Source organism: Clarias gariepinus, chromosome 2 (assembly GCF_024256425.1).
Source record: "Clarias gariepinus isolate MV-2021 ecotype Netherlands chromosome 2, CGAR_prim_01v2, whole genome shotgun sequence".
NCBI lineage: Eukaryota > Metazoa > Chordata > Actinopteri > Siluriformes > Clariidae > Clarias > Clarias gariepinus.
The window spans coordinates 9,581,634-9,599,282 of NC_071101.1; the positions used below are offsets into that span (position 1 = coordinate 9,581,634).

At 43.4% G+C, this 17,649-nt stretch overlaps 2 protein-coding genes across 2 annotated transcripts in view; one reads left to right on the plus strand and one right to left on the minus strand.

The window, feature by feature from the left end:
• The window catches only part of ctnna1 (catenin (cadherin-associated protein), alpha 1), a 117,970-nt gene that overhangs the window by 37,878 nt on the left and 62,443 nt on the right, over positions 1–17,649 (minus strand). Inside the window, exons 8-11 of the mRNA XM_053516174.1 lie at positions 8,640–8,720; positions 8,398–8,550; positions 1,158–1,250; positions 709–865 (exon numbers count right to left, since the gene is read on the minus strand). Of these exons, the coding sequence (XP_053372149.1) occupies positions 709–865; positions 1,158–1,250; positions 8,398–8,550; positions 8,640–8,720 (484 nt within the window). The remainder of the gene's footprint in view (positions 1–708; positions 866–1,157; positions 1,251–8,397; positions 8,551–8,639; positions 8,721–17,649) is intronic.
• Positions 13,331–17,080, plus strand: lrrtm2 (leucine rich repeat transmembrane neuronal 2). Its single transcript, XM_053516188.1, has 2 exons — positions 13,331–14,106; positions 14,848–17,080. Exons 1-2 carry the CDS (start codon positions 14,103–14,105, stop codon positions 16,470–16,472), a joined length of 1,629 nt encoding a protein of 542 aa, XP_053372163.1. The 5' UTR covers positions 13,331–14,102; the 3' UTR covers positions 16,473–17,080.

Genomic DNA, 17,649 nt, shown 5'->3' on the forward strand with positions numbered 1-17,649 from the left:
CGGAGAAGAAAAGGTCAGGTGCGGGCAGCGGTTCAATCGCCTCGTGTGTTCCGACCAGCCACAATTATCACCCTGAAAAACTAGACTTGGAAAAAAAAAAGGAAAGGGGGAGATTTATTACTACACATCTGGAGTAAAGCGATGATCTGTGCTTAAACCTCATCCTACACAGCAATAAACCGGTGATATCCAGCATGCATGCGTCGGTTGTTTAAGAGATCTCATTATAAAAAAGTGATTTCTGGATTTTAAAAAAAAAAGTCACTGGTGACACCATCTGAATTCTCAGCTCTGATTGGTCAGAAGGTGCCAAGCAATTTTCTGTAACAGCAGCTCACGCTATACGTCACAGTTGCTATAGTAACGGCTCATTCATAGTTTTATTTTTTTTTTTTGGAAGGATGATCAGGGGTGCACAAACCTCTGGTCACACTGTAAATGTCAGTAAATCCTTTCAGTATGATAAAAATCTGGGCCGAATGTTTCAGAAAGCAAGCTTTTATGGCATTTTAGGGAAATAAAGGAAATAAATTACTTGTTAAAAATATTTACACTCAAAAGCAAAACCCCCTTTTTTTTTTTTTTTTTTTTTTTTTTTTTTAACACGTAGTGTCTGAATAAGTGTAAAAAAAAAAAAAAGTTCAGAAGCACCATGAAAACGCTTCAGACGTTTCCCCCGGCGTGGACTAGGTGATACAGTGCACTCACCAGATACAGACAGGAAGTCGTCGATGGAGGTGATGTCATCGACGGCGTCCGTGAGCACGCGCACCTGCTTCTCCCACTGCTCCTTGAACAGATCCATGTTATCTTGGGCCACCTTGCTGTTAGGTTTGGCAGCCAGAGCCAGTGCCGCATTAATCACCTAAAATGACCAATTAAGAGCAATTATGGCACCAGTGGAGCAAAAAATGGCTTAGAAAACCATCATTTGCATAGCTTAATTAGCACACACACTCATTTTTATTCTGTGTGTGTCTTTTTTTTTTTTTTTTTTACCCGGCGCATAAAACAATAATTCAGTGTTTAACATCACAGAGCGGTGACGGTTAATATTCACAATGCCTGCTCGTCACGCTTGAAGCTGGACGATGAATGGAAGCCGATTAAAGCGGAGATGAAAAAAAGGTTGGCCCAGGAAAGTGTGTAAAGGATACCTGAGGACACAGGGTCTCCAGCTGCATCGCGGCCATGCGCACCAGCTTCACGCCCTCCTCGTTGTTGGAGATGGAGCAGGCCAGGTTGGCGACCTACGACAAAGAAACACTCGTTAGACAAAAAAACAAAAACAAACAACAAACAGGACTTAAAGATGAAAAGTCTCGGTTTCCTGTATTTTATCTGGTCCTCTGAGAGCAACACGCTTTCTATATTTCAGCCAACTGAAGGGACGGCGGTTTCAGGACGAGAGACTCGCGGCGATTAGATCACGGCTCTGCCACACAGCTGCTACGGTCACTATCCAAAAAGCCAGCAGAAGGAACGCTGAGACAAGCAGAAGCTGATCGCGCTGGCAAGCGTTTACTGCTGGGGAGTAAATTCTCTCACGTCGAAGATAAAAACGCAGCCAATATGTGTGCGCCCCTCCCCAACCAAAAACACATCCGCCAATTTCGTTCAGTCGTCAATAGAAAGCCTCTTTGGAGGTGCTTGGAGTTGGATGGTTTGCTCATGACAAACTGATTCATCTTAAACATCTTGAGGAAGCTCTTTACACAAAAACAGTCATCATGGTCTTAAGTGGTTCGAGGAACAAGACAAGTGCCCGTTCCATAAAGCGTAAAAAGCGTTCTCCCACTTGACCGGGCCCAGGGAGAAACGGCTCCAACAGCTGATGAGCAAACGAGTGGCCGATGGAATCCTGGGAAATGGCCAGTCGTTCAGCGTGACTCATCTAAGGCAACATCTACGAATCGATGACATGCTGTGTAAGGGGGAGGGAAGAAAAATCTTTATAACTATGAAGTTCAACACAACTATTGAGCTACCAAAAATATGCCAGCAGAGCTGGAATAAAACTATAAAGAAGGCCCATCAATAACACAATTTCTTTTAACCGACTGTGGAAGTAGAAAAGCTATTGACAAAATAACAATTGAGCACTTTCGCAGGCAGTTCCATCACGAGGCGAGACGTACAGCACTTGAATACGACTAACAAAATGACTGTGTGTGTGTGTGTGGATGTGAGTAAGCGCCAGCTGTGCACATTTTTGCCTCTATTCTTGCTTTCTGATCAACAGGAATAAGGGCAACGTCCTACACCTGTGGGACTACAGACAAAGCATGAACACAACACCTAATCAGTAAACACAACAGAAGAAATAAAACGCAAAAACAAACCAGACAAGCCGCACCAAGATCAGGACCGCAACAGATACTCCAGAGAGAGACGAGGAAGGCAACCAAAAACCGGGTACTTACATGGCGTGGCCAGGAATGTGACCTCGAATACAGACACAAATGAGATGAGAGATCAGAATCATGACCACAAACCCAGGACTGGCTCATGATCTCGAATCCAGAAATGCCATGGCGAGACTAGGACACGCCAGACAAGCCAGTGACAAACCAGAAAACGTGGCGAGACATGACCTCAAAACCGAGGGCTGGCATGGTAAGTCCAGAAACACGACCACGGACACATAAATGGCACAGAGACCAAGACCTTAAACCCATATGATGTGACCTCGATCTACAAACCCAGAACCGACTCGTGACCTCGGATCCAGTTACGCCTGAGACAGACCAGAAAACGCAACTTTGAACCCAAGACTGGCAGACCCAGGTGAGATCAGGAATGTCACCCCAAACCCAGGAACATCCTCTCCGAGACCGGGAATGACCCCTCAACCTCAAACGTCACAGCAGATCTAGAATTGTGACCGCAAACTTAGAAACGCAACACAGGATCGGCACAGCGAATCCAAAAATGTGACCCCGGAACCAGTATTTGGACAGCAAACAAAAATGTATTTGTATATTAACTTAATTAATTAAAAGTAAATCTATACAAGTTAATACATCACCTGGACCTTCCCCTTAGAGACCTAATAGAGGATCATTTGACCGGACCTTACTTTTATTGTAAATTAATTCGTTTTTTTTTTTTTTTTTTTTTTTCTTTGTTTATTTATTATTATTATTATTATTATTATTATTTTATTTTTTTTATGTTATATGTGGCCTGGGAAGGGTTATGGGCGGGAGGGTATGTTGGCTATTTTTTGTTTTTAGTTTTATTTTGTTTTGTTGTTGTTTCATATAGTAGACACTATGTTCAGTTTATGGCTGAGGTACTGTAATACACTCTGTATGTCTGCAAAAAATTAATAAAAAATAATGGGAAAAAAAAAAAAAAAGTAAATCTATACAAAAAAAAAAAAAAGAGCCTGTTGCAATTTAAAAACGGAAAAAGAACTAAAAACTACTTACTCAACACAGTGAAATGACTTTACACAATGGCTAGCCCTTGTTTTGGTATTTAATGTGTATACGTAATAAAAGAGGAATATAAATGATGAGTGCTGAGCTGGGTAATGGAAGTGTATTAAAACGAATCTACTCGGGCCGTTCTATCGCAGGACTCCCGGAAACACGCTGGATCAGCAGATTTACCCCTCGAGCTGTTCTTCCTCGCTGAAAAGTAAGCAATGCCTAAGGTGATGAAAACTCCAGAGAGAACAGGAGCAAGTGTACAGTTAGCTCTACACGCACATACAATAGCCTCAAACAAACGACGTATGGCCTCATCAGACACCGCGGCTGAAATGATAAAAATCGAGCAGACGTGTCCATGAAATGACGCACACACGAATCACGAGGGGTGGGGAAGAGCTGTAGCTCGTATCTTCCTCTATCTGCACTCAGGTTGTGTTTTAATGCCAACTTAGTGATGGGAATAAAAACATGATTGGGATCTGTCTAGGCGCAGTAATGAGTCGGAAGATCCGAGCTCTCAGGCAGCAGCCGGTTAAATAACCCTGTGACTAAAGTTGGCAGCAGTAAATCGTTTTTTTGTTTTTTTTTTACTAATTATGCAGCTCGTCTATCGTACACGTCCCTTTGCCAATCATTACAGTAGAAACGATAATGTATTATAAAGGAACCGCTTTTATAGAAAACCAATTAACAGCTTCTGTTCAGATCTGAGAATAGAGCACTGAAACGTACATAACTTCTTCCATCACTTGATGTTTTACTGCATTATGAGGAGTTCATGACGAGAGGTGCTGGAAAACACATCTAGATGGTGAGTAAAGCTAACACGATCCAGTCGCGCTAATGTAGCTAGGTGATGAACACGCACATGTCTATATTGAGCAAGAACACTACGCTCCACATCTAGGGAACATCCACAGCATCAACAGCAAACGGTAGTACCAAAAGCCCCACGCGCAGGTGCCCGATACTCCCGGCAACGCCACGGTCACGTCCGTAACCCCTAAAGCGCATTGGGTCGCTAATCGGAGTGCCGGGGTTATTTCCTTTCAAGACTGAAGAGCTGCTCCTTCCACATCAGTAACCTTACATTTTCAAGCACTTAAGAAAAGTGTCCTCGAATCAATGCACGAGTGCGACACAAAATCTACACCCACACCACTTGCGTCGACGACCACTCCACGTTCACTCCGAATGCCGGAGGAGAACATCGACCGGCGTCTAACTACATCTACGCCGCATGCCCGGGCACGAAACATTGAGATGCGTATATACGACACCTGAGTCTCGTTAGCATACAGATTACCATATTCTAATCACAGATCATCAGGTGGGGAAACGAGTGCTCTGTAAATGTGATGAGAGTCTGCTTCTGTCAGGCTGTAATTACTCTTATCATGTAGACTCGGAAAGGCTTTATGTGTTTGTTTTGTCTGCTTTTGATAAGTCGGTGCAGAGCAAGTGCTTCAAACACACGCACCACGGCCCTTAATCTCAACACACTCGGAGTAGATGTAGGAGGAGGAGAAGGAGATGTCATCGCGGCATTAATATAGCAACAGGATATATATAGTGAGATATAGCACTGGTGGATATAGCGGATATATACTGTAGAGATATAGGACTGGTGGATATATATAGCATTGGTGAATATATAGCGGATATATATATATAGCGAGATGTAGCACTGGTGGATATAGAGCTTTAGAGTTAGCATAAACATTTATATATATTTAAATTCAGCATGATAAATAAATTAATTGGCAAGTCATCTGGTCATTGATTCTAGTCGACTGAAAAGTCAATCACGCTCCAAACTCTCCCGACTGAAAACATCTTTATTTCAAGAAGCAAAATATTTCCTGTATGATGGAAGACGACACCACCACAGGCTCAGAGCTAAAACCGGGAAAAAAAAAATTGTTCAAAACGTGATCGGATAAGCATTACGGCTCCACATGAATCAGTCATCGTCGGCGTATTTCAACCTTATGCACTACAACATTAGGTCGAAGTTCTGAGGCTGGGCAATTTAGTTTCCAAGCAACTGAGCATCAGGGCCTTTTTTTTTGCTTGATGCGTTTGCTAATAAAGACATTACATATCCACTTTTTCGGGTTTGCACATGGATGTTCAGGGATAATGGATAGGGAAGGGTTTTTTTTTTTTGTATCTATACATGCACATTTTCATAAAAAAATATGATATCTTTTTCTGAAGTGCGTTTACATTTTTGCGTAAAATGAAATAAAAATACACTAAAAGCTAATTAAGTGTAATTTGCTAATAAGCACGAGCGTAACCCGGCGAAGCAATAGGCAGATACAGTCAGGCGTTCGATGGCGCCGTTGTTTCCGTGATGAAACACGGAACGAACCGCCGGCAAAAACAAACCGTCTGCCCAAGCACGCCGTATGAAAACGCTCTGATATGATGAAGCTGACGGGAGACGAAGCCCAACACTGAAAACGAGTTCCCACTGGGTCGCACTGCTGTCACGGTCTTTCCATCGGGATGAGAAGAAGAAAACACATCTCTGACACGGAAGCTATGGGCGAGTATACGCGCAGGTAAACACACACATTATATAATGCATGGAGGTGTTTTTATCCTGCTTTTGGACTGATGTAGGCGACCCAGCTGCAGCAGTCAGTCAGCACTTTACAGGCTGGATTTGCAGAAACACTTGAGCTCCCGGTGAGTGTGTGTGGCCTCTTCTTGGTGGCCCTCCCGGTGTTTTTCCATCACTTTTCCTATTCGGTTTCGTAAAAAGCTGAGTCACCTGTGCTTGACCTCCTGCGGGGAACGCCATGCTGCAAGCGTCATAGACGATTCCCGGGTCTGACAGGCTCCGCCCACTCGGGCCACCAACAAGGGAGAACTTTATTACAGGGAGATTGCGAATGATTGAAGGCTATAGTCTGATTGCGACCGGGAAGATTTTGATCTAATCTAAAAATCACGATCTGGTCGTCCGATTACAAACTAACAAAACGCAAACCACAACATCCTTTAAAAAATGTTTTTCATTTGTTAAAAAGTGACGACCTTAACGAATGCGAGAAACTAACCCAAATGAGATCTCCGGACACAGCACTTAAGTTAGCAGAGTTTAGCACTTGAAGCCTGCGCACAGGCGGAAGGGTTTGCTCGTCTCAAACGCATCTGATTTCCTTGTCTGAACTCTCCACAATAAGAAACTCAAACGTCCCAGTGTTGAGACAATAAACAATTCCTTCGAGGCACCACTTAACCTTGGCTACAGGGTAGATTTTGCTCCTCCGACTGGGGCTTAAAAATTGGATTCGTGGTCGTGACCGTCCATACTAATGCTGTGATTTGTGCAGTTGGTGCACTGCAGGCCTGCAGGATTCGTTACAGTGCCACCGACAAAAATAAATGAATATAAATAAATAATAAAAATAAGCCGCTTCTGAGCTCGGAACGCCGCATCGCGCCGAGGAAACGTGCCGTGACATGGACACGAAGGTCACGGTTCACGTGCAGATCAAGTACCAATGATGGAAAATTACGGCAGGTTATTACGGAAAGCGAAGCCCGAGTAGGAGCCGAGATGTCATCCTGATTAATGTTACTTCATCGCGGCATTAATTACGTGTAATTATCCGCGCTAAAGCAATGTTTTCATTTGAATGACCTCGGCGAAGAGTCAGGGTCACGTGCTCGCAATCAACTGCAATTCAAATCACCTCATCAAAAACAACCCGTGCACACTTTGATTGGAAACACTGACAACGCGGCCACTGGGCTAAACCAAAACCTCTCCGTCTACGCTCACGTCACGAGCCAGATCTCTTGGTTCTAATCTGCACGTGAACGGGATTTTTATGTCATGACTTTTTTTTTTTGGACTCATTCATTTCAAACAAAAGATGAGATGTTGGCAAATATACTGTACGCTTGAGGTTTTGCTCTGCAGGACGGTAAAGCTGTTTAGTCGGCGCTGTGGTTTGTTGAGGTCCAGACGATGGAGGACAGCCAGATGCCTTCCTTAGCCGTTTATAGCTAGCACTGCGCTGTCGTTGCTCCCCATGTATGCGCCAAGGCAAAACATTAATTCTGATCTGAGTGTTCTCAATCTAGTCATGTGACCACACATTGGATATACTGTACATCAGGAAAAAAATTGAGAAGTGTGCGCTGTGTTTTTTTTTTTAAGGCTACACAGCTGTTTAGTCCCAGTCCCTTGAGATCTCTTCACATTTCATTGAGCGTTTAAGTTTACACCCATCACGCTCATTCAGAAGGTTTTACAGATCACATTTCTTCCTCGGAGTTGATGGTTCAGCACTATACCTTCCATGACAAGCTCCTCACTGCGCGAGTTAGGGTTTAATAACTTGTAGCAGCTAAAACACATTAATGACTGCAGTATCCAGTAGAAGCCTAATAATTAGGATTAGTTTAATCCAGCCCGTGATTTAGCAGTACATAAATTATATACGTATACATATATACACAGTTTATATACCCATGCATACATGTATATAAACTATGAGACTAAGAATAATTTTGCGCAACATCTTTAGACGGTTTCTGTGGGGAGAAAGTTACCCGACAAACTCAATAAAACCTTACTGGCTTTTGAATCTCATAAATGTTTCATTTTTCATCTTGGTCATTTAATTAAGGTGATAATTAAAGCTGAGTGAAATTACAACTTTTTTTTATTTCACGTCTGGCTCATTTCTGTTCAGTTTAAAGGGAATAATTCTACCTGAAACCGTAAGGTTCCAGCTTTTTTTTTTTCCCCTCCACATTATAATTTTTTTATTCTGCTCCAGAAACAGTGGACGGTTCCTGGAGACAAAAAGTGATCTCATTTTGACAAATTTTTTAGATATGACTGCTCCTGTTTAAATCACAGCCCCGATAATTAGATTTAAACTGCATCTAGGAGGTTGGAGCATGGCTTAATGAAGGAGATTGTTCTTACCTCGATTAGCTTGTTGGCGTGCTCGCGGAAAACCTGGGCGTAGTCCTTCACCTCCTTCTCGTTGCCGTTTTTGGCGGCTTCGATGAGGACCAGCAGAGGGACGTTGGTCTCCAGGAACGAGTCGGACACGTGGTCCATCACGGCCTTCCTCAGCTAGAAATGGACACGGTCGTAAGATATAGAAATTTTCTAAGATTTCGTTGGTAAGATAAAAATTAAGTGTGAACGAGTTTTTAACAAACCTGTCTGCGCAGGTCTCTGGTCTTCTTTGTCATCCGGTCGATGGCGGTGTTCAGAGCATCGCTCCTCTCCTTGCGCCCAGCCTGAAAGAGAGAGAGGACGGAAATGGAAAACGCATTAGTGAGCATCAGCTCCATCTTTTACACTCAATGTGATATCAGCAAGCGCAGGGACAGGAGAGATAATCCTCAGGTCAAAACTACCACATTACAATCTGATAAATGGATCATGCCTGAAGATTATAATGTAAGGACTACCTAAACAGACTTTTCAACTTTTTAGACAGAGTATGAGTAGAAGTGGAGGAAAATAGGAGACGTCCAGAATGATGTATAGTGAACAGCTATAATAATAGCTTTCTAATGCCACAGAAAAAACGGGCAGTTTAGCCACCTTTGGAGCTCTACTACTGGAGAAAAGCTCTGTGTCTCGGTAAAGCATTTTCTAAGTCACTATATCAGACTTTCCATACCTTGTTTGTTCAAGTAAAATATTAAATTTATTTGGCGAAACTAGTTAATTTCTGCTTACAATATTATACCCATACAGAAAACAATGAACTTGTTCCAAATATTCTGAAAATGGAATTGAACTTAAATCTCTCGAAACAAATCGTGCATCATTACTCCCCCAAATATGTAAACAAGGGCATCCTACTGAACATACTTCACTGTTGTATAGAAGCATTCATGTGTTTCTCAATTAGGAGTTTAAAGAATATATAATTTAAAGTTAAGTTCATACTTCATATTCGTATATAGTGACTATGAGAAAAACATTTATAATAAACAGAATCAGAACAGTAATAAATTAGAAAATATATGCAATTCCTATTTAAAGTCAACATTCAGTTGATTCCTATTTAAAGTCAACATTCAGTTCATTCCTATTTAAAGTCAACATTCAGTTCATTCCTATTTAAAGTCAACATTCAGTTCAAGAACTTTTGTGCTCAGTCACGGAGGTTGGATCGAATGTCCAGCGTACATCGTACGTCCCAGCAAGAGTAAAAGCAGTGGTGGATGAAGCTGGTACTGCTAAGAAGCAGCGAGCAATAGCGATGGAAACAAAAGTGAAAAAAATAGAAAATTAGGTGAGGTGAAAAGATGGGCGGCATTATTTGTTCTTTCAGCATGAATCGATCAACCATCGACATGTTTCTAAAGAACACTGTATTGTAATATACTGTGTAAAGCCAATTGTGTTAGAATCCTAGTACCGGGACTTACGACCAAGACTGGACTTACGACCAAGACGGGACGGGGAATTACTGAATAAGCTAAATTTGTGGTCCTTTTTCCCCCCTCGATCAAATGTGGTGAACATACTCCAAGATTTTTAATTTATTTATTAACATAAATTGGGCATTTATGTTACCCAAATGTTTTAAAACTGTGGTCCTTCATGTAAAAGTAAAAATTTATTCCCCCCATCATGGAGAAGTGTACACCTGCCATTCGGGTCTCTAGCCGTCCTCTAACGAGCTTCTTAAGGGACAGAATGATGAGGGACAGCAGGAAAAGCACCGGTCATAGCACATGTGCTGGGAGAAAAAAGAGGCAGTGCTCTGATCGCTTCCTAAACTGAAGCGAAATTGCTCAGAGTGAAATTGCTCAGAGTGAGCGACCATTTCAGCATGATGAGGGACGTGACACGGGCTTGAGTGACCCATCATGGACTGGAGGGGAATGGCTGAAGCGGGGATGAGCCTTTCATGCCGACACACGTCATAGTCTCACCAGGTTTAAAAAAGGTGCAGAACACATTTGTGGAAGACATCCAACAACGGAGGTCTTCCGGGGAGAGTACGCCGAAGACGAAAGAAAACACGGGTAGTGGATCCAATAACTGATTGCACAAGCGCCTCTACAGGCCAAATCATGAGCCGTTACTTCCGTATTGATTCCCCTGCAAGCCGGCTGTCTTAATTGGGCAGGCACTAGACTCCTCACACTTACTTAGCTGATGTTTTCACACAGTTAAGCATGATCAAATAGAGCCTGATCACAGGGGAAACATGTGTCGCTACTTAAAATAACCACATTTAAATGAATATAGACCGCTAGATAAATAGACGCATTTTTTAATTAACCATTCATTACTACTAAGGAGTCAACAAACGGACAGTACTTTACTTAACCGGGTATATTTCTATGCAAATAAATTGTGCCCCAAACCAACAGTCATCTTAAATACTTTAGCCTGCCGATCTGCTGTTTGATAAATCACGTAATACAACAGCGATCAACTGCAAAGCGTCACGATCTCACACACAAGTCTGTAGAAACAGATTTACTGATGACTTTTGAATATTGCGAAAACAGTCTCCCTTTTATCCCACAAGATCTGAGTGCTACCGAGATCCTGATACATACATAATAACCGAGAATTAAACAGCACTAGCCGTAGCTTGTCTTTATATTTTCTTCTAAACAAACAGCAAATTCATTATCAAGTACCTGTGCATATCCCTAGCGCATACCAAATACAGGGAACGCCAAAGAAAACGCCAAACAAACTCTAGCACAACAGATTGCTTAAGGGAAAGGGGAAAAAAAAGACATGCTAGACATGCAGCAAAGCCCATGTGTGCACAGTCTCACAGCTGCACTTTCATAATCTGTATTTTAATCTGTGATGCGGTTAAAACAAAACAAAAGAAAAAATAGGATATGGGATACAGAAGAGGCTCCGCTGGCTAACGCGTTAAGGCACATATGTTGCAGATCACTTCATGCTTTCATGGTCTCTTACTCCCGCTCTCTCGCTCACTGCCCCTCTCACACACACGCATTGAATAAAAATGGATGAAAAGCAAAATAGTGTGGGGGTGGTAGTAGTGGTGGTGGTGGTGGCAGAAAGGGGAAGGCAAATGACAAAGCTTTGTCAAGCGTCAAAACTAGGCTGTAGCTGAAAGGACTGCATTCTTCCAAAGTCTAAACACTGACCCGAATGTTCCACTTCAGTGAACTCATAAATAAATGTAAAAAAACCCAAGAGGGAGCACGAAAGGCCGAGGGGGGGAAAGGCGCGTGCGGCTCTCGGGGTTAGTGGGGTAGTCAGAATGGTCTATTAAGTGAGGCGTTCAAAGTCTGGTCGGCTGTAGTGCCATCACCGTGGTAACCTGTGAAATACAGGACGGCTTTATTAAAGCAGAGGGAGGGAGGAATAAAAGACGGTGAATATGGAAAGACAAACTAATCACAAGAATGCACACAGTAAACAGGCCCACTGGACTGGACCATGGGTTAGCCTTCAATTCTTAATGCCATTGATTCAACAGGGTGCTCGCAACACTCCTTAGGGATTTTGGTCCATATTGACACAAGAGCATCACGCAGTCGAAGCAGACTTGTCGGATGAACGTCCAGGACACGACAATCCTATTCCACAGCGTCCCAAAGCCACTCTACTGGATTGAGATCTGGTGACTGTGGAGGCCGTGTGAATACAGAGACCTCACAGTCACGTTCAAGAAGCCAGTTTGTGATGATTTTAGCTTCGAGACATGCCGTGGTATCCTGTGGTCACAAAAGGGATGGCCATGGTTAGCGACAAAACTCGGGGGGAGGCTGTGGCGTTTGAACTGCGCTCAATTGGTACTAAGGGGCCCAAAGTGCGGGGAAAAAAAAGAAAAAGCCCTCCCCTACACCAGTATGAACTGCTGGTATAAGTCAGGATGGATCCATGCTTTCTTGAAAGAAAACGCGATTCATCAGACTAGGCCGCCTTCTTCGCATTCTTGCTAAAAGACACGGGTTAGCACGGGCACTCCAGCAGAGCTGCACACAAGGTGGTCCGACACTAACAGAATTAGCGTTAACTTTTTCAGCAATTTGCGCTACAGCAGCTTTTCTATTCGATCGGACTACTCGCGGCATCCTTCTCTCCCGCACGCGAGTATTAGCTGCCCTTGACTATCACGATCTGGCTCTTGTCAAAGTCGCTCTTTTTGTTACACTTGCCCATTTTTTCCTGCGTCCAACACGTCAACTCCAGGGACAAAACTTCCGGGTGCAATTGTAACAAGATAATCAATATTAGTCTTTACTTGACCTTTCAGCGTCATAAGGTTATGGCTGATCTGTGTGTGTTTATATATATGAGAGAGAGGTTACTTTGCCAAATAAAGTTCAGTATTATAGTTAAGCACATCATGAGGTCAGAGCGCTGAGTCAGCCCAGGTACAGTGCCCTAGGAGGAGACTGGGTTAAGGCCCTTGCTCAAGGGCCCAAGAGGGGGCAGCTTAGGCGGAAGCTAGGACTTAAACTCCAACCTTCTGTTCAGTAACCCAGAGCAGTAACCTACTGAGCTACCACTGGCCCATTTAAAAAATTCCATTAGCATCATTAAAACTACATAAATGTTATATTAACTAATAAACACAAAAGAGTCCATCTCTACTCAAAATGGTGAATAGAAGGTTAAAAATGGGTACAAAAGGAAACAGCATGACCACACACACACACACACACACACACACACACACACACACACACACGAGTATGGCTGACTCATTGGGAGATTTATAGTCCTCATTTCAGCTATGAATTTCCACAAACCCAGCTTGTGTGATCAATATTCTGGTGACCCCCCACAGTGAGGTGGAAAAAAAAAACCCAGGGAGGAAAAGATGAATTAAATACACAAATACTGCATGCATGTGCAGGAAAGGGAGAGTGGAAGACTGAAACTAGCAAGAGAGAAAGAGAGGGAGCGCGAGAGCGTGTATGAGAGAGCAAGAGAGTGCGCGAGAGCAAGCGCGCGGGAGAGAGAAACAGCAGTGATGATCGATGCCAGTCTGCCACCACTCTGTAGCAGCGAGAGGCTGCAACAAAAGCGCGGAATAAAGGCTCTGCTGCTCTCGTCTCCAGTCGCCCTGCATCTCTCCGACTCTCCATACACAACGCAGACCAGATACAAGGTGATGCCTCTGCCTGCCATCAACAAGTTACGACTAAAGGACCCTCAGCCGTAAAGGGGCAGAGGGAAAAAAAAGAGGAGGATTTGCTCTTCAGTTAAGCAACCGAGCTGACGACATTGCGGTGAAAAGGGGAAGAGGAGGAAAAAAAAAAAAAAGAAAAAAAGAGAGGGGGGGGGCGCGACAATGTTCGCGAGGGTCGCTTTGGATACAAATCAATTTGAAAAAGATTAAGGATTCCTGGAAGCATCAAGAATGCCGGACCTTTCTTAATTTGGGAACTGGATTTAAAGAGAGAAAAAACCAAACGCCTACAAGGGAATTAGGAACCAAAAAAAAAATAAAATAGAATGGACTCCTGCAAAATGGATCTTGTAAATGTGTTTCCGATGAGAGGGCTTGGCATCGCACTAGTTGAGAAGACCTTCGCTTGTTTCGTATTTACTCAAAAGGCTTTTTCCCCTTTGGATTTCCCATCCATCTGGCTGTACCAGGGATCTACGGAGAAAGACAGTTGAATGCCACCGTCGATGTTCGCAAAAGAATGGGTAAGTTAGCGCTTTTTATTCACGGAGTGTGGACCTGAATAGGAAATAGAATGAAAAGCAACGGGGGTTGGGGGGGTGGGGGTGTTGAGCGAGGAAAAAAGGGGGGGGGGGGGGTGGTAGAGAGAGAGAGAGAGAGAGAGAGAGAGAGAGAGAGAGAGAGAGAGAGAGTGTAACGGTTAAGTGAGCTCTCTATCCAGAAATATCCACGTACTTAAAAACAGCGTTTTTTCTTATACCTCTTTTCCTGTTTCTATCCTACAAAGTCTTGATTTTGATCAATGCAGGTTATTTGCCGTAGTGCAGGCTAGAGTATGGAGAGAGGGGGGGTAGAAATAGCTGGAAAAAGGGCAGTGAATTAACGTTCAAAGCCTAACCATTTAAAAAAAAAAATTAATCAAAACTAATTAGAAAATTTTAATAAGTGCTATAAATTACACTTGGTGTTCGTGCTCAGGTGAAAGGGCAATTGTTTACAACTCACGTGATTAAAATGTATTATTTCAACTCAATTTAGCCAAAATATAACCTGCATGTACAAATCAAAGGTGAAAAAAATAAAAATTGGTGTTTAAACTACCTAGCCTGCGCATCACCACCCCCGAAAGATCCGTTGCTGCTCAGCACAGTAAGCAGAGATTAAAAGAAAAAAAAGAAAAGAAATGTTTCCATGCACTGCAGAGATCAAATTTGCCTCCTTGGGTTTATTTTTTTATTTTTTTTTTTATGTTTGAACCCACGCAGGTTTCCATTCAAGGTGGCCATTGGTGGGACGAACACCAGCGGCACTTTGTGTGATCAGCATGCTACTGTGCCTGCCTCTCACATCATGCACAGCCTGCCCTCAGAAATGCCGCTGCGAGGACCTGCAGTTTTACTGCGACACACAGGGACTCCTGGCGCCCCCAGACGGCGTGGACAGAGGAGCCCTGGGACTCTCACTCCGCCACAACAGCATCAACGAGCTGAACCCGGATCAGTTCTTCGGATTTACGCAGCTAACCTGGCTCCACTTGGACCACAACCAAATACTCAGCGTGCATGAGGATGCCTTCCAGGGGCTCTACAAGCTCAAGGACCTGAACCTGAGCTCCAACCGCATCACTAAGCTGCCCAACACAACCTTCATCCACCTCATCAACCTTCAAATCCTGGATCTATCCTTCAACCAGTTGACTGCGCTGGAGCCCGAGCTGTTTCACGGGCTCCGGAAGCTCCAGATCCTCCACCTAAGGTCGAACTTCATGCGGACCACACCCGTCAGGGCCTTCTGGGACTGTCGCAGCCTGGAATATCTTGGTTTGAGCAACAATCGGCTTCGCAGCCTGGCTCGGAATGGATTCGCTGGGCTTATAAAGCTACGAGAGCTTCATTTAGAACACAATCACTTGACCAAGATCAATCTGGCCCACTTCCCACGTCTTGTCGCGCTCCAGTACCTCTATCTGCAGTGGAACAAGATTAACAATTTATCATGTACCATGGAGTGGGAGTGGACCACTCTGGAGAAACTGGATCTAACCGGGAATGAAATACGGGCTCTAACCCCTGAAGTGTTTGAAACTTTACCGAACCTTAAGGTATTGCTGCTGGACAACAACAAGTTGACCGGTCTTGACGCCCAAACCACGGATATGTGGAGATCCCTGAACATCATCGGGTTGTCCAGCAACCTTTGGGAATGTACAAAAAAGATTTGCAACTTGGCCAGTTGGCTTAGTAGGTTTAAGGGTCGATGGGAACATTCCATCCTGTGCCACAGCCCTGAGTTCACACAGGGCGAGGAAATACTAGACGCTGTTCACGGATTCCAACTCTGTCAAAACATATCGGCGCCCGTCGTACTGACCAGCACCACAATGGAGGCCACGTTACCCCAACAGTTCACTAGCTCCTTCTTTGGGAATATGCAGACGCCGACGCAGGACTTCTACCCTGAGGATTTTGGGAGCTTCACCATGGTCACCACTACTACCACCACCACGCAGACCCCACAAACTACAATGGCTACCACCACGGTGGACGGGGACGATGCTACCGAGGACTACGGCATTATGGACAACACCCTGCTGACCCAGAGAGTCATTATAGGTACCATGGCCCTTTTATTTTCCTTCTTCCTCATCATTTTTGTGGTGTACATCTCACGGAAGTGCTGCCCTCCGACGCTACGACGAATCCGCCACTGCTCGGCCATACAGAACCGGCGACAGATGAGGACCCAGCAGAGGCAGCCGATGGCCGACCTGGCCACGCAGGTGCCCTATAACGAGTACGAGCCGACGCACGAGGAAGGTGCATTAGTGATCATTAATGGCTACGGGCAGTGCAAGTGTCAGCAACTGCCTTACAAAGAGTGTGAAGTATAAACACTTTATTTATTTTCTGCAGTTTATGGGTTTTTTGCCATCTCAACCATTTCTGAAAGATACAGGGTTTGTTTTTTTTCCGGAACTTCTTCAGCTTGAGAAGAGAAAAATATAATAACGAGCGTTCATTCTTTATACGGGGGTTTTGGAAATCAATGAAAACCGGAAGGTCATGTGGACTAAATTGAAACGAGATGTATAAAAGAAGCTCGAGTTTATTTTTATATAGTATGAGAGCAAAGGTTCATATCAAGCTGGGGCAATCAATCTCAGATGGTCGAGTGTGAGATTCGTCATTGCGTTAAGAGTCTGTTATCCAGCAGCACAGAAAAGATGAGAAAGAGAGAAACAAAGCCAAAATTATCTGGAACTTTCAGGTCCGGAAAGAAAGGGAAAAAAAAAAAAAAAAAAAACTATGTATGACAAACTGCATTCTTATTCTGATAAATGTTTCAATTTTATAATGTGGATAAAAAAAAAAATTATTGTTGCATATGATGCACAGAAACGCAAATCTGACAAGAGACAGGCAAAGGGAGATTTTTATGGTGCACGTTAGACTACACTATAGATCTCACTTACACTTAAAAGAAAAAAAAAGAGAAAAAAAGAGAAAAAAAAAAGACTGGTTTATGGTTGGGTTCAAAGAGCATTTTTATTCATGTTTTTTCTTTTTTAAATGGACGAAGAGCACTGTAAAACTGTACCACGTCACATTTAGCTCATGAGTCTGACGAGAGAACCCGACGAAAAATCAACCGGTAACTGGGAAATAAATCTGTGTCATGTTTAGATTTCTGTTTGATCAAGCCAAGATTCCATTTCATCCAACAGGAACCTTCTGCTGTTTACTATTTTTATTTTCTTTCCCCCCCTTTCTTTAACAAGTTACACCCTCATCATCTCCGAAAAAAAAAAAAAATGATAATGTGAAAAGCTTAGCTGTGTGTGTGAAAAGGCTCATGTCCAATGCGTTCCCCCTCTTTGCTAACTGTCTGGCTCGCTCCGTCTACTGTGACGTCAGCAGGGATTCAATAAATGTTACAGACGTTTGCTCACTTTACCATTATTGTATCTGCACATTCTTAATGAGGTTTTGCTTTTTGTTTTGAGATTAAAAAGAAATAAGATGAATCTGCCCGTCAATGGCGTTCACTCTGAATTCACTCGCTGCAGG